Source organism: Lycium barbarum, chromosome 9 (assembly GCF_019175385.1).
Source record: "Lycium barbarum isolate Lr01 chromosome 9, ASM1917538v2, whole genome shotgun sequence".
Taxonomy (NCBI): Eukaryota; Viridiplantae; Streptophyta; class Magnoliopsida; order Solanales; family Solanaceae; genus Lycium; species Lycium barbarum.
In genome coordinates, this window is record NC_083345.1 from 91,308,766 (window position 1) to 91,326,223 (window position 17,458).

The following is a 17,458-nucleotide window of genomic DNA, read 5'->3' on the forward strand; positions in this document are numbered from 1 at the left end:
AAAATGACCTCTTCAACATCTCGCCTCTGTGACCTCTGATGCATATCTGATTTTCAGATTTGGTATTTGAGCCTAATTAATGTTCAATAATCTCCCAGCCATAGAAGGTAGCTCCTGAAAAGAGTTAAATTGTCGTGTTCCTGCAATATCAAAAACATAGTTAGCTAAAAAATCTGCAAGGCTGTTTCCTTCCCTGTATATGTGATCCACTTAAACAAACTGCCCTCTTCTCAATCTATTTATGTCATTTAAGATCATACTAATACACCATGGAACTTCCCATATTCCTCTGATAAACATCCTCATAGCTAAGGAATCAGTTTCCACCAATAAAGGATACAATTTATGATCCATACAATACTCAATTCCTTGTTTGATGGCCATAGCTTCAGCAACTAAGTTGTTCTCATCCGCAATCTTTTGTGTTGTTGCATATACAAGATCCCCATTATAATTCCTAATGCAAAATGCCACTGAACTAGGACCTGGATTCCCTCTTGAAGCACCATCACTGTTGCACTTATACCAACCCCTTGCAGGCACTCTCCATGTCACTGTTATACATTTCAGGATTGGCCTAAACTGCTAAAAATAAAAAATTATATCAGGCCACTTGTGAGGAATGTTCTGCCAAGCTGGATACCTTACTTTGCATAGTAAGTAGATATTCTGAGAAATCTCATGAATCACCCTATGAATAGACATTGAACTTCCATGTAACTTTGTGTTTCTCCATTCCCATATTTTCCACATGGGTATTGCTGGCACTATTTTAATGATAGGTTTCAACTTGTAATGACAAACAGTATTCCACCATATCTGCACTGCATGTTTCGCCTAAGAGAAATTAATTTGTATGCTAACAGTAATACTAAACACCTTCCAGATAGATTGTGCAACTTCACCATTCAAGAATAAGTGATCAATGATTTCCTACTGTGGATTCCTGCAGCAACAACTCCTAGATACTACATTTATGCCAGTTCTTGCTAGTACTTCATCAACAAGTAGCTTAAACTTCCATAGTCTCCATAAGAAAAAGCATATCTTGAAAGGGACCCCTTTTATCCATGTTTGTTTATACACTTCAGAGATTGGTTTTTTTGTCTAAACAGACTCCAAGCACTTGAAACTATAAACTTACCAGAGCTAGTCATCATCCACCATGCTTTGTCCTACAAAGTTGAACTTTCCTTTATCAATTTTTTCTCTTGAATATGATTAACTATTTCCCCTATTAGTAATTGTTACAACTTATCAAAGTTCCAATCATTTCCATCAAGAAGTTCAGAGACTTCTTCCACACTTTCATCAATGAATTGATCGGGTAAGGTATAGTACAAAGCCCCTAGTTTTGTCCAGTTGTCAAACCAGACATTAGCAGTTCCACTCTTAGTTTCCCACCATATTTCCTGCTCCATGTTGTGTCTTGCTTCTAAAATTATCTTTCAAGCTTGTGTTCCTCCCTTCCATTGGACATACTAAGTATATTGCTTCTTGCAGTACTTATTCCATAAGAAATTGGTCCATAATGAGTTTGAGGTTCTAAATCTCCACCATAGTTTAGCACATAAAGCCTTTGACATATCAAATAGAGATCTGAAACCCAATCCACTCTCCTCCTTAGAAAAAAAAACATTTTATTCCATGGAGACCAATGTTTAGATTTGACATCTTCCTTATTGCTCCAGAAAAATTTAGTAAACATATGATGTATTTTGTTAATACCATATTTTGGAGGTTTCACTGCAGATAATAAATGTATAGGAACACATTGAAATACACTTGATATCAGCATTGCTTTTCTACTAGGTGACAACAACCTCCCTTTCCAAGCTTGCAGTTTATCCTTCACCTATTTTATTAGATCAGAATAATCTGTTTTCCTCTTCATAGCATGAGAAATTGGGCACCCTAAGTACACAAAAGGAAATAACCTCTTGAGAAACCAGTAACTGCTGCTACCAGAGTACTACATTTTGTGGAACTTTAGTAAACATGTAAAGGGAGCTTTTCCTTCTGTTTATCAACTGACCAGATACTTTCTCATAAACCTGTAGCACCTTCATGATCATATGTAGAGAATTATTGTCTGCAGAAGCAAAGATTATGGTATCATCTGCATATTCCGAGTGATTAAGAATGGCACTCCATTTAGGCATCCCATAACCTTTGGACTCAGCAACTTCAAACAATGATATCAAAGATCTTGTAAGAACCTCTGCAGACCAAATGAACAAAGCAGGTGACAAAGGATCACCTTGCTTGACACCCCTAGTTCAGTGAAAGAAACCATGAGGTTTACCATTAACTAGCATTGAATACCAATTAGTAGCCAATAATCTCCATATTAAGTCCACACTCCTTTCTGCAAAACCCATCTTCCTGAATACCTTAGTTAAGAATAGCCATGATACTCTATCTGGCCTTAGTCATATCAAGTTTCAAAACTACATTTGCAAGTTTTCCTCCCAATCTAATGTCAGTCATAATTTCCTGAGTTCTCACTAATCTAATATTCCAAATAGAGTCTTCATTAGCATTTATAAATAGATTTAACAATTCCACTTTTTGGCATCACCCTTACAGGTTGGAATTAAGCAACCCTTAAAAAAAAATACTTTCACAAGGTATAATGTAGTAGTAGTAGTAGTAATAATAATAACTACCTAAAAGTATATTTATCCGATTCTTATAAAAATCTAACTTAATAAAAATACATATTGTATCAAAAACTATATATATATCGGTTTCATGGACTTAAACTTATAGGGTCTTACATTATCCCCCCCTCTTAAGAATATTCTTTCTCAAATGTTGGTCGTGACTCAGGTCTCTAATACATTACTTGCACATTTGTGTACCCGATCTGATAGGAACTTCGTGTTTACCTATCGCTCTAGTCGCATTTGCTTGAAGTCGAACGATTCCGTAAGGCACAACTCTATTGCACGATCTAGAGTATGAAAGAAGTTTAACACTTCCTAAATGCCCTAGATCCTCCTAATTATAAGTGTGGTGAACAACACACCCATAAGTAGGAATCTACTAGACACAGATTCATAGAATCTTTTGGAAACATAACTTCTCTTATACTACGTTTGTCACGCCCCAAAACCTTGGTGAGGCAGACCGACACTCGGTACCTTAATATGATCGAGCGAACCATATGTATGAGAACTTATGCAAATACTTATGACCCTGAATGAAATGATATAAATTCTGAATAAACAAATGGATGATGCCACTGAAACGTCTATACTTTTAAATGGGCATCAAGCCTTAATATATGACTAATATACAAGTATCTACAAATGACTAATAATGCATGTCTATGAAGCCTCTACAATGAATAAAGTTGTACAACTATCAACCTGCTGGGACAGGGCACCGATACACTAATAATCTCTATACATTAATAGGAAAACTAGATTTGACTCGACTCTAGGTAAAAATGCAACTTACCACACATTAGTTGAATACCCACAAATACCTAGCAAGGAATTTTTCCAACCTGTGTATCTGAACCTGCAATATGAACATAGAACCCCCGACAAAAGGAAAGTAAGTATCGAAAGAAATTTAGTCGTCTGTAAGGTTGACATGATAGTATATGCAAATAGTGAAACTCATATAAGAAACAAATGAAACATATTCAATGGGTACATCAGGAAGCTAGAAGACAACCTACAAATCACATGTTAAGTACTTAAGTTATTTTGAACGTCCTTCTGAATATTTCTGATAAGACGTTTAAGTTGCTATATAGAGCAACATTCTAGGATCGTTCATTGTAACTGTTACACCCCGTATCTTCGAAGAGCACTTACAAATTTGAAACATAAGTACGTTGAGTTAGGGTTAAGTAAAACCACTTTGGAATATAAGCAAGCATTATTAAGTATATCTAATAAGTGAATGATGTATATAAGATATACCGGAAGGTTTTATAAGGAAATGAGTGGAAGAAATGAAGTAGCACGACTTCGGAGAAAGGATGGGTAATGTTTGTGTGAAAATGTTGGTCCAACTTGGGGGACGCATATCTCTTAGCATATGAAGTGTTTTAACGTGAAACAAAATCCTAAAAGGAAGTTCGTCGAGTCTAGTTTCCAACGCAACAAACCGCTCGTCAATAGAACATCGGAGTAGAGAATTATGAACTTTAAAATTTCAGCTAACAGAGCAGAAACGCATGCGACAGCACTGCTACAGTAACCGACTTCTACAATGCTACTACAGTAAATTGCTACAGTACTGACCCGAATTTGACCCTTATAAAAAGGGTAAGAACCCCTTTTTTTTTCACCAGATTTGCCCAGAAAGTTCCAGAAAATTGAAGAGAGAGAGAGGGGGGGGATCACAAAGTGAGAAATTTTCAAGCGAGGGGTATTAATCGAAGCTTGGATAAACGCATGGATGTGATTCTAGTATTGTTTTGCGGTGGATTTTAGCGTGGATATTGAGGGTATTTCTGTCTTAACAAGAAGAGAGGTATGAATCTTTCTCTTTTGGTATTATTTAAGGTTTATTTACGGAGATAAAGTCGTTAAATAATTGTATAGCGAGTTGGTTGGTTGTGGAAATTGGGAAACATCATGTGGGATGTTTTATGGTACATATTGGTGTTGGAGATGATGTTATTGTTGTTGTTGTTGGTTGCTGAATTGTGCTGCATGAATTTTGGCATATTATAAACGGAATTAAATTGAAGGCTTAAGATGAGTGTATGACATTGAGCCTAATAATAGTATGAATGGTTTATATGTAGATTTACGAGCTTGGAAGGATAAATGTTGAATGACTAAGGCGACCGAAAGGTATGTTAAGGCTCGTCCCTTACTTTCAAAGGCATGACTCCTATGTTACGATTTCTTTAAATGCTTCCATGACCTCTTTGTTTTCAAAAGTTAGAAGTCTATGATTCCGACGTATGATTCCTTTCCTGATTTTGTAAGCTTTTATGACTATAACGATGGACATGTTTTTGTAATGACAAGGATGATGTCAAATATGAGAATATTGAGCTATTTCTTGATCCTCAATTTTATTCCTTGGTAATGACTCTATTTTCTAAAGACTTCAAAGTGTATGAATTTACGCCTTATGAGATTTATGACCTTATTCTATGTTTTCTCTTGATGTTATTCTTCATTGATAGTCTCACCTTAAAATAATTGTTCCTTCAAGGTGAGATAGAGCAATGATGATTATTCCATAATATAATCGGAGGTTACCAACCTTACGTCACTCCGATAGAGACATAACTTTCCTTGGGCTCTCATGCATGTTGCTTATATGATATATGTATATGATATATGTATATGTATATGGGGAATATAGGAAAAAGGGCCAGAGCACTATAAACGCGTAACAACCTGATCAGTTGGTATTATATAGACGCGTAACCACCTGATCAGTTGGTATTATATAGGAAAGAGGGCCAGAGCGCTATAGACGCGTAACAACCTGATCAATTGGTATTATATGACATGATATCATCTCGGACGCAGGATGCCCGGACGCGGGACATATGTGGCTAAATGTATCGGAGCCGATGCCTCGGCAACATGATATGTTCTATTTTATGTATACATGAACAAGAATCGTTTTTAAAAGAAAGCATTACTATGGATATGTGTATATATGTATATATGTGGATCGGGCTGCACGTTGCGCAACACTACGCATGCATGGTACCCGCCTGAAAGGCACTCATATGCACAGGTTACTCTTTTATCATACGATATGCTCTATACTTCCTTTGTGTTATCATTCATGCTATGTATCCCTCATATGTTAGTATTCATGCCTTATATACTCGGTACATTACTCGTACTGACGTCCCTTCTTGTGGACGCTGCGTTCATGCCCACAGGATCAGGTAGCCAGTCGGACGATTCACAGTAGTAGGACCTCTCCTCAGCAGCTGTCGGTACGCTCCATTGATCTGGAGCTTCAGTCCGTTTGGTATGCCATTTTGTTACGTACATATATGGATACGGCAGGGCCTTGTCCTATCCTTTCTACAGTCTGTATTCTATAGAGGTCTGTAGACAGTGATATGTAGTCGTGTTGTCATGCACCCCCGTCAGCACTTATTTTGTTGTACAGTATATATGTAGCGGCCAAATCGGCTTGCGCTGTTACTCTCAGTGTTTATATTTATATGTATGCGTTGGCCGTGAGTTCCCGGTACGGTGTCTGTTATGATTATTGTTCGGAAGATAGTATAGCATAGTTTTAGATTGTATATGGGCCTAGGACAGTCAGTGAGAAGTTAATGCAAGCACAGGAGTGCTTGACCAGTAGTGGACGGGCACTTGTAACGGCTCATCGGTTTGGGTCGTGACAGTAACACTTAGAATCGTATATGCTAGATTCATTCCTTACCTTTTTAGAACAAGTGTGTCATATAGGTCATCCGTGAAATACTGTAACGACTCTCCCGGTTGTTATGGAAAACATGGGATCACCCCACGAAATAGAACCCTCCCAAGGGTAGAATGAGCTAATAAAAACTTTATTGTATAAGTCTAAGAACTGAAAACTTGACTTGTTTGTGATTATTATATGATTGTGTTTAGTCCATTAGGGCTAACGTAGGAATTTAGAACTCCATGGGAATTCAGAGGCCACGGGTGAGTTCGTATGGTATTTTTATGTCTTTGTGCAGATTTTATTTGTGCTTGTGAGGCCTCAGATGAATTGTTGGGTGGTAGAGTTGAAAAACTGTGAAAATAGTGAGCATTCTGGTTCAGTGGTAAAGCTGCAATGGAAGGATTACCGTTATGGCAAGACCGCTATAGTGGCCAGCCTTCCGCCTCCTCGGTCATTAGGGAAAGTGGGGCGTCTGCCATGGCGGGAATTGGACCGCTGTAGCAGGACTACTGCAGCGGGGCCAAGCTCGCCATAACGATGAGATGATTTTGTTAAGGTCCGCTATAGCGGACACTTGCCTGCTATAGCGGGACCACCGCAGCGACGATTGGATCGCCGCAGCGGTCGACAGGACAGAATGTCGGATTCTAAACACTCAGTTTCGAATACTTTATTCATAAAAGTCTAAAACAATTCCCCACAAGCACCTAGGGATAAACTCTAAGCTAGGGCAAGAATATCCTTGAGAGGTAAATCTCAACCATTGCTTCCATCATTATGGTTTCATCTTCATGAGTATCATCCATTTTATGGGTCTACAATGGTGAATTAGAAATAGTAATCCTAGAACCTAATAGACTTTACATAGTTGATGGGTTATGATTGTTATCATGTGTTTATCATCTAATGGCTTGGGTTATTACCTTTTAATCAAGAATTGAACCATTAGAGACATGAACTAAGTGAATTGAGACTTAGGGTTTCATAAAAATCGTAGCTTGATCATGGGAGCTGCTTGTAATCGATGTTTGGATTAAATGACCTTGTAGATTGATAGTTGGTTGTTGCTAAGGCCAATGTTACACCTAGAAATCTTTCACACATTGGAATAGGGCTAAAAGGAAGGGTGTTCTTTGAATTGATTCTTTTTTTTTTAGAGTGATTGTGACTTATTTAGCATTCTAATTGCTAGATTTTGAGCGTTCAGAGGCTTTACGGAAGGGAAAAGCTATAGCGAAGTAATCCGCATTGTTCTGGCTCTACATTTGAGGTAGGTTATGGTCTCCTTGAGTTAGACTTTGATTAGTTGATTGTATGTGTTGTGAAATTGATAGGAGAAAGCATGTGTAGTTTTCAAGCATAATGTGTGTGGTTGAAATTCCTATATGCTATTAGTTGAGTGATTATATGGACTTCGTGCCACTATTCGATATGTTGGATCCTACAGGTTGATGATGTTGTGGTGAGAAGTTAATATGATCTTCTTAGTGAAATTGAGGTACAAAATGATAAATTAATAATTGAAAGCGATGTGACAATAATGTGAATATATATAAAAAGGCTTTTTCGACCGAGGGTGAGGATAAGGCCTAGCTATGAACAGGCACATTTGATGGGGGTTGAGGATGTTGCCTAGTTGTGTGCTCGGGTCCGAAGAATGAATCCGGAATGAGTGGTACATGTTACACCCTGTATCTTCGAAGAGCACTTATAAAATTTAAAACATAAGTACGTTGAGTTAGGGTTAAGTAAAACAACTTTGGAATATAAGGAGCAAGCATTATTAAATATATTTAATGAGTGAAGGATGTATATAAGGTAAACCGGAAGGTTTTATAAGGAAAGGAGTGGAGGAAATGTAGTATGACTTTGGAGAAAGGATGGGTAATGTTTGGTGTGAAAATTTTGGTCTAAATTGGGGGACGAATATTTCAGAGCATATGAAGTGTTTTAAGGTGAAACAAAATCCTAAAATGAATTTCGTCGAGTCTAGTTTCCAACGCAAAAAACTGCTCGTCGATAGGACATCGGAGTAGAGAATTATGGACGTTACAAGTCCAGCTGACAGAGTAGAAACGCGTGCTACAGTATTGCTACAGTGTAAGAACCCCCTTTTTTTCACCAGATTTTGCTGGAAAATTCTAGAAAATTGAAGAGGGAAAGTGAGGTAATCAAAAGTGTGCAATTTATAAGTCGCGGATTAGTGGTTTAGGTCTGGGTAATGCATAGTTGTGATTCTAGTATTGTTTTGCGGTGTATTTTAGCGTGGATATTGAGGATGTTGCTGTTTTAACAAGAAAAAAGGTATGAATCTTTCTCTTTTGGTATTATTTAAGGCTTATTTACGGAGATAAAGTCGCCAAACAATTGTGCAGTAAGTTTGTTAGTTACGGAAGATGGAAAACAGGGTGTGGGCTATTTTATGGTACATATTGGTGTTGGAAATGATGTTATGAATGTTGGTATTGTTATTATTTTTGTTGGTTGCTGAATTGAGAATTCGAGCTAGGCATATAAACAGGGGAGTTTCTGCCCGATTTTCGGCAAAATATAGAATAGTATAATTTGAAACTTGGTACAAGTGTGCGATGAAGAGGCTAACGTTAGCATAAATCCTCTTAAATGTAGACTTGCGAGCTCGGACACATAAGCGTAGCTACTAGGAGGTTGAACAGGTATGTTAAGGCTCGTCCTTTTCTTTCAAAGGCATGATTCCTATGGTATGATTCCATAAGTGTTTTCATAACCTCCTTGATTTCAATGCTAGAAGTTTATGACTCTTAAAGCTTCTTATGATGTTAAGAATGAGAACTTTTTTATGAGGATTACGTTGAGGATGATATTATGCTTAAAGGTCTTAAATATGATTTCAATGATGATATGAAAATGTTAAGCTATTACATGATTTTCTCGATTTATTTCATTGTTGTCGATCTCACCTTATAAATTGTTCCTCCAAGGTGGGATAGAGCGATGGTTTTAATTTGAACTCCTATGCATGCCATGAGTATAATATATGCATATGGATATTTTGTGACATTACAGAGAGCTCTATTATTTCATTTTGATTATACACTGCACTCATTTTCATTCTTCATGTATATGTAAGGAACAGTTGATAGGGGGTGTGTTGTGGCCTTTGATGTGTATATATATTGCACAATTGACAGGGGGTGTGTTGTGGCCTTTGTTGTGATGTGTATATGTATTGCACAATTGACAGGAGGTGTGCTGTGGCCTTTGTTGTGATGTGTATATGTATGGCACAGTTGACAGGGGGTGTGTTGTGGCCTTTGTTGTGATGTATATATATATGGCACAGTTGACAAGGGGTGTGCTATGGCCTTTGTTGTGATGTGTATATATATGGAACAGTTCATAGGGGGTGACGCTGTGGCCTTTGTTGTGATATTTCTATAGATATATGTGTTTCTTTGATATAGCTATACTAATGCATTTATTTTGCCTATTCATTGACACGCCTCAAATGTTTTCCATGATTTATGTATATATTCATTTCAAACCTTACATACTCAGTACGCTATTCGTACTGACTCCCTTTCTTCGGGGGCTGCGTTTCATGCCCGCAGGTACAGACACCCAGTTTGGTGACCCTTTGGCTTAGGACTTCTGCCCAGCTACTTAGAAAGCTCCATTGTTCCAGAGCTTGAGATATTTTGGTACAGATCCTTTTGACATAGATTCTGCTATACTCTTAGAGGTCTGTAGACATATGTGAGTTGTATATGTAAGATCTGGTCAGCTATACAGATGTAGTTCGTTTGGATATTCCCGTGTATAGTGGCAGCCTTCTCAGCTTGCATATTTTGTTATGTTGGGTTAACTGTGACTGCTCATGGGACGGGTTCATTATTATATATGGCAATATGAGCCCACGGCATGCTTTTACTGATTTTCACGTTGTCATAGTATCAGTCTGATTATATCTAACAGGTTCATATACAAGTGTCCAATTCAGACACTAGTCATGTCCCATCGGTTTGGGTCGTGACAAAAGTGGTATCAGAGCAGTTCGTCCTAGGGATTGTCTACAGACCGTGTCTAGTAGAGTCTTGTTTATCGGTGTGTTGTGCACCACATCTATAAACAGGAAGCTACAGGACATTTAGGATGTCATCTTTCCTTCTGATCATAGATCGTGCAGTAGAGCCAATGATAGGAAAGCTCGTTCTTGGTACAATTTTTGTTAAACTGTAGGATTGCATTGGAGAAGAGGACAAGTTCAGTTAATGGGAGCGTAAGTAAGACTCCAAAGGGGGACATAAGACCCGTGTCACCCGTCGGCTCAGGATCGAGGATGTCAAGAGGTATAATAAAAAGCATAAGCTATTCCATTGAGATGGACCTATCGGAGGACGTGGTTCCAGTAGGAGGAGACCCGACTGGGAAATCATATGACAAAGACCCGTTTAAGGGTTCACAAGACTCCTGTGGATGAAGACGTAATTGAGGAAGTATAGAGTTTGGCATATTTAGGTTTTCCTTACGTTTTAGCATTATGTTAGGCTAGACTAGTAGAAGGTGGGAAGACAAGGATGGAGAGCACACTTCACTCTATAGCACACCAGATCAGGCTAAGGACTGATCGGCTACAGGTATACGAGTTCTTATTGGAATTTCCTATGTGCGTATGTAATTACTTCAGGGCAATACTGAATAGTGATGAGCGGAAATCTAAAGGGGTCGATAACCAAGCATTCAAAAGTAACGGCGACCAAGGTGTTTTTGCCACTATTGGGAATCTGGAAAATCTAGGATGAAGGGTAGTCATACACATAGGTGAAAGGTGAATATTGAGGATTGAAACAGTCAAAAATAGTAATCGTGTAGTCGGAAGAGTAAGAGACCTTTTCTAATTCAGTGGCAGATGCGCTACGGGAATGTTCTTGAATCTGTTAAGACCTTAACTTCCTCTAGATTATATGATGAAGGTCATGCAGTAAGGTGGGTGCGATTATATCAGCACTAACACATCAGATCTTATCAGAGTTTCAAGGTTAAGGTTGCTAGAGTGAGAGAAATATTAGGAAGGGTGACCCCCTGGGAAGCGTGCAAAAAAAAGGTTTTATGAATTTATACACAAGAGACAAATGAGAAGCTAGAGTAGCATAAGGGAAATTGGAATATGCGGAGTGGTTGGAAACCATAGGAGGTCGCGTAGGACGAGGCTGACTAGATCGGTGAAAAGAAAGGAAGTGCATCACAACTCTAGAATTAGGATGAGTTAAGTATCGTTTAGAAATACTTTGTAAGCAAGGCGTTAGAAATTATATATATGAATGCGTATGATATCCCATATGTGGCTGTATCAATGGGTATGTGTATCCCAGCAACTGACGTTGTGGTATATTGGAGGCATTGATCGAACAGGATAATAAAGTTCAAGTGATAGAAGAACGTTACCAGGTAAGCTGATGTTACTTTCACTACAGGTTAGGTTTGGAAAGTTCTAATGCAATGACATCTGAAAAAGAAAGAAAGTGAGTATATGGAAGGTAAAGAGACCAAAAATGTCAAAAAAAAAGGGTAAGAAACATGAGTGACTGAAGCCTCCAAGAGAGAGGACGGCAAAGCACGGGACTATTTAGGTAAAAATTTAAAGGTAGGCATGTGAAAGGGATAAAGTGTGGTAGTATAGAACGAAAGAGGAATTTGTGGGATTAGAGAACAGATTTCGATAAGTGGGACTAAAAGGATAGCGACCACAACGAGGAATATGAAGCAAGAGAAAGAATGATTAGGCCTTGCAACGATGCTAAGAGATTTTCAGCTCTCGCGAGGTATATAAAAGGATGAAATGGATAGTCATATTGACAAATATTGACATGGTTGCCTCAGATATAGAGAAGTTTTCCTAAAAGGTGACTTAAGAATAGAATGGATTTGCACGTTCAAAGGAATATTTCACGAACTTCCGAGCCGATACTATAAATAACAAAGAGGAGAAGGGCGCTCGAGAAGAAAGGAACCTAAGGAGGGTTAAGGACGAAAGTAGGGAAAGTATACTAATGGGTTGATCGAAGGGAGAGGAAAGCATTTAGGAGTAAAGTAACTGAAAACCTTCAACCACGAGGGTAAGAAGGATACTCTAATGAGTTGGCTATAGGAAACCGATCAATTATCGAGATAAGAACGAGGATGATAGGGCAACACAAATGATTCGGAAATTAGTGACATAGAACAACAATTCCTGTAAAGACCGAGAGATGCGATCATAGAGGAAATAAAATGAAATGTAAGGAACGTGCATGGAGGACAACCTGGCCGTGACATCAGAAAGATAGATGAAGGCTCGATAAACGAGGATGGGGAGATTTTACATTGTAAGAATTTCGTGCTAAGAGCAAGAAGTAGCGGGACACTCGAAAAACTCAGATGCACAGCTGCAGCACAAACGCGTAGTCAGGAAGAATTACGAGTAAGTGCGCTAAACGGGTGAAAGGATTGGTAGTGGATGGAAGAGTTGGGAATATTGATAAAATAGTATAGTATATACATAAATGGAAGGAGAACTCAAGGTAAGAAGAATTTTAGATATGTTATAAGAAAAGTCGGTAGGAAAGACGAGGAGTAAGGTATAATCGAAGACTTCATAAATGACGTGGTGACTCTCGATGTCCCCATTAACTTGTGGGTCTGAACAAACGTTAGTCATAATGGACAGAGGTGCGAAAACATGGAAAAGAAGGCATCGGAATTGGATCTAACCCATATAAGTATTCTGATTGGATACAAGAGTGTAATGACCAAAAAGATAGATAGGTCAGACCATACGATGATGGAACCCCAACCGTAAGAAGATCGTGAAGGTCGGCAGATAATTATCGAAGATGATGGATACTTGAAGGCTATTTGCGTATAAGGACCTCCTTAATAAGGGCGAAAGAACATATTAGACCTGAAAGGACTTATGACGTTCTCAAACATCAGAAGAAGAAATTTATTAGCTCAGGGCCAGAGTTCAAGGCGTATTGGCATATCCGAAAGTGTTATATCCCGCATTTTATGCAATCGGATAATTCAAGACAAATGAGGGAAAACAACAAGCAAGGCAATATTTTATTTTGTTTGGCACATGAGTTGCTTATGAAGAGTCTAGAAGTGGAAATATGGAGAACGACGAAGGGCAAATTTGGAAGTTGGAAAAATTGTTTCCATAAATTACAAGAACTAGCTAAGAATATAAAGTGGGCTTGACATATTTTTTTTAAGGAAATTTGAGGCCCAAACGTCCATGCATATGGGTCAAGCCCATAGTGAATAAAAATTTGGTCAATAAAAAGATGACTAAGTCATGTTTATCACAACAAGCTCTAGAAATTTCAAGAAAAACAAGAACCAAAGAAAGAAGGAGAAAACCCTAAGGCATTTCGGCCATAGTAAAATTTCCCAAGGAAAATTGATAAAATTCTTCCAAAAATCATTTCCTACCAAGCTAAAGGTGCTTAACAAGGTGGAGTTGTTGTTGGAGCAAGAAAGGTTCAAAATCATACAAGTTGCCAAGAGTTAGGCAAGTAAGAAGTTGAAGAAGAAAGGTAAATTCTAATCTTGTTTTATGTGTTATATATGGTTTATATGTGTTGTAGTATGCTAAAATGGATGAAATTCATGAAGGAGAGAAATATGATATGTGGCCGTGTACCTATATGTATGTGTAGAAGCCATGCTTCAATTGTTCTAACTAGTATTTGGTTGTTATGTTTGTAAATGATATGTAGAAAATGAAAGTTGAATGAGTTGGAGAATATTGATGTTGTGTATGGCCGTGAGGTATAGTAATTTTATTATGTGTACATGGTCGTGTATATTGTATGTATGGCAATGTATATGTGTTGAAGAATGAAGAATAATGAGCAAGTTATATTCAATGTTGTAGTTGTTGTGTCGTAGATTTCATATCGCAAATAAAGGTTTGGTGACCTTGGTGAAGTATTGGTAAGTGGGAGATTATGTATATTGGAGGACAATGTTCTTGCATGGATAGTAAGTAATGATATTAGTATAATGTTGAGGAAATATATATTACAAGGTTGCTATTGTGTTTATTGAAGTTGGAAAGTTTTGAAGAAAGTAGCAAATGGATATCATGTGTCTTGAACTAAATGTGTGAATCACTAGTGTGATTATTGAGCTATGATAATAGTTTGGCCGGGTTTGAATTCCCGGATTGTGTTTGTCAAGAATTTGGTTATACTGAATGTCGGGGATGGTGTATTTACAGAGGAAATGCTGCCGAAATTTCGGTAGCCAATTGTTTCCTTAAGGTGTTAACTCTAAGTATGCTAATGAGAGTTTTGGTAAAAATGACCAAATCGCAGATTTTGACGAGATTGTGACTCGAATTTGGAGTAGCTAAAGGAGCGGAAAGAGGTATGTAAGGCTTCACCCTTCTTTCTATGGCATGTCTTAACTAAAAGAAGTCGGGTACGAGTCTCGGGGACAACCCTAATCCCCGGAATCCGCACCTAAAGTTTTCAACTTTTCGTTCAATTGAATTGAAGTAGAAAGTGTGCAAAATGATGAAAAGACCTTCTAGACCCCTATAACTTGCCTAAGTGGGACCCGATTACCCTAAGACTCATACAAGTAACGTTATGACACGTAATATGGGTAAATTATATACGCTACCTCGTCCGGCCCGAGGTGGGCCCGTTACTCTCGGATTTTCCTATAATCTTGGTTAACGTACTAGAAGTGAATCAAAAGGGGGCCTTTGATCCCGATTTCGTCACCAAGTGATAAGTACTATGACTACTCCAGCGGGAGTGTTTCTATGATGATAATGATAATGACAATGTCGGACAAGAGAATGTAGCTATGATAAGTACGACCGGAACGACTCTACGGCTAAGCCAAGTACCTAATATAAACATGAAAGCGATAAACTAATTTTTGAATCATATTTATATTTTCTAGCTATAACTTTATTTTCTAAGATTCCAAAACCTATGACTGTCATCTAAAATGCTTAAGATTTCATTTTCGGTTACTGTAACACTATTCTCCGTTGATAGTCTCGCCTTAAAATACTTGTTCCTTCAAGGTGAGATGAAGCTATCACTAGCATTCCGTAATGTAATCGGAGGTCTCCGACCTTATGTCACTCCGATGGATACATGATTTTCCTTGGATCTCTTGTGTGCTTATATGATATAGGTACATAAAACGGGTATACGTGTATGGGTATGTATATATATATGGTAAAGTAAATGTATGTAAGACATGCATATGCATAAAAGATGAGTAAATGTATATGTATGTGTATGTGGGGAAAAAGGGAAGGGCCACTGTTATATCACCACCTGATTCAGCTGGATTCCATCCTGGACGCGGGATGCCCGGACGCGGGATATGGGATGAGTCGTACGCGGCATCTGTATATATATATATAATGTGTGATACATACGTGATGTAATATGTTGGGTCATCGTTGGGGAGGGGGTTGGGAGAGCCGATTGTATTCGGCGTCTGTAATGTAAATGAAAGATACCGTGTACTGAATTGTACTGTTTTCTGTATACATGAATAGGGACACCGAGGGGGGGTTGGGAGAGCCGATTGTATTCGGCGTCTGTAAATGTGAGCAAAAGATACCGTTACTGAAACGTACTGTTTTATTTCTGTACACGAGAATAAGTAATATAAAAATGTTGATTCCTATGCCTATGAAAAGAAACGTTTCAAGAATGAAAAGAAAAGCCTACATGACAGCCGGCCTAAAGAGAGGCCTTCCTATGTACAGGTTACGTTCTTGCCTCGTTATACGCCCTATGGCTCCGTGATATTATTATTGATCGTACTTTATGTTACTGCTTGCATTATTTTCCATGCCTTACATACTCGGTACATTATTCGTACTGACGTCCCTTCTTGTGGACGCTGCGTTTCATGCCGCGCAGGTCAGCAGGTATACGGACCAGATTCCTAGCGCCCTATCAGCAGCACTCGACAGCGCTCCAGTTGTTCCGGAGCCTTATTTCATCGGTACTATTTTGTGTATGTATTTTCGGGCGCGACAGTACTCGGCCCTTTCTCTGTATAAATGTACTATGTCTAGAGGCTCGTAGACAGATATACACAGTCAGCTATGTACTGTTTAATGTATTTTATTCCGAATGGTTCGCGTTCTGGTGTAACGCGATATTAGAAAGTTTACTGCAAATGTTAATGTTTAGAAAAAAAATAATAATATGGCACTGTTTATACAGGATAGCTAAGGGGTGCTCGGTACAAGTATCGGGTACTCGTCACGGCCCCTGGTCGGGTCGTGACAGAAAGGTATAAGAAAAAAGCAGAAACAAATTGACAATAAGTGTACCATGAGGCAGACATAGGAAAAAGGTATGGAAGAGACCTTAAGAAAATGCTTCACGCCGACATGAGCTACGATATTTCTAGACTATGGTTTGAAACCCCCGTATCGTGCAAAAATTGTGTCGTACTTAAGTATGCAGTAACATGCCCTAAAGGGTAATGAAAAGAGCAAGAAAATCTCCAAGCTAAATTCACAAAGGGTGTTCGAGGATGACGAACCCAAAGGACACTTGGGATGACAGTGACAATTGTAATAAAAGGAACAACGATTGGTAGTTTGGAAATTTTTGAAGGAAAGAAAGAACGCTGCTCCTATGAGTGGAAATAAAAGAGTTCACCGAATATTAGAAAATAGTTCGTGGGCCACTAATTATACTGAACATAAGAGCATATGCTATGGAATTATATGAACCGTCAACGTGAAGCTATGCCCAACTACAATTGTAAGAAGGCCACACCAGAAAGCCAACAAGGAATAACGACTGACAAAATGATTGCCGATACAAGGAAATCGAAGATAAGTACACTTGCATTGCAAGAGAGTCATAATAGAAGAATTGTCATAGTCCTATGCTCCTGGGATTTTATTGATAGATGTGAGGGAAGGAAGTAAAGAAAAAGTTGTAGCAGGAGCTCAAAGATGTTGCGAGTTATGAAATTAGTTGAACTCGGATTATAAGTTTGCCATAAGTGTAACTGGACTGCGATGGATAATAAACGGCGAAGAAACATTACGTATATA

The 17,458-nt window shown here is 38.4% G+C and overlaps 1 protein-coding gene across 1 annotated transcript; it reads right to left on the minus strand.

Moving 5' to 3' along the window:
* Positions 1–1,961: 1,961 nt before the first annotated feature.
* On the minus strand, positions 1,962–2,381 carry LOC132612034 (uncharacterized mitochondrial protein AtMg01250-like). Its single transcript, XM_060326381.1, has 2 exons — positions 2,326–2,381; positions 1,962–2,274 (listed from the first exon to the last, which is right to left on the minus strand). Exons 1-2 carry the CDS (start codon positions 2,379–2,381, stop codon positions 1,962–1,964), a joined length of 369 nt encoding a protein of 122 aa, XP_060182364.1.
* Between the last annotated feature and the right edge of the window lie 15,077 nt (positions 2,382–17,458).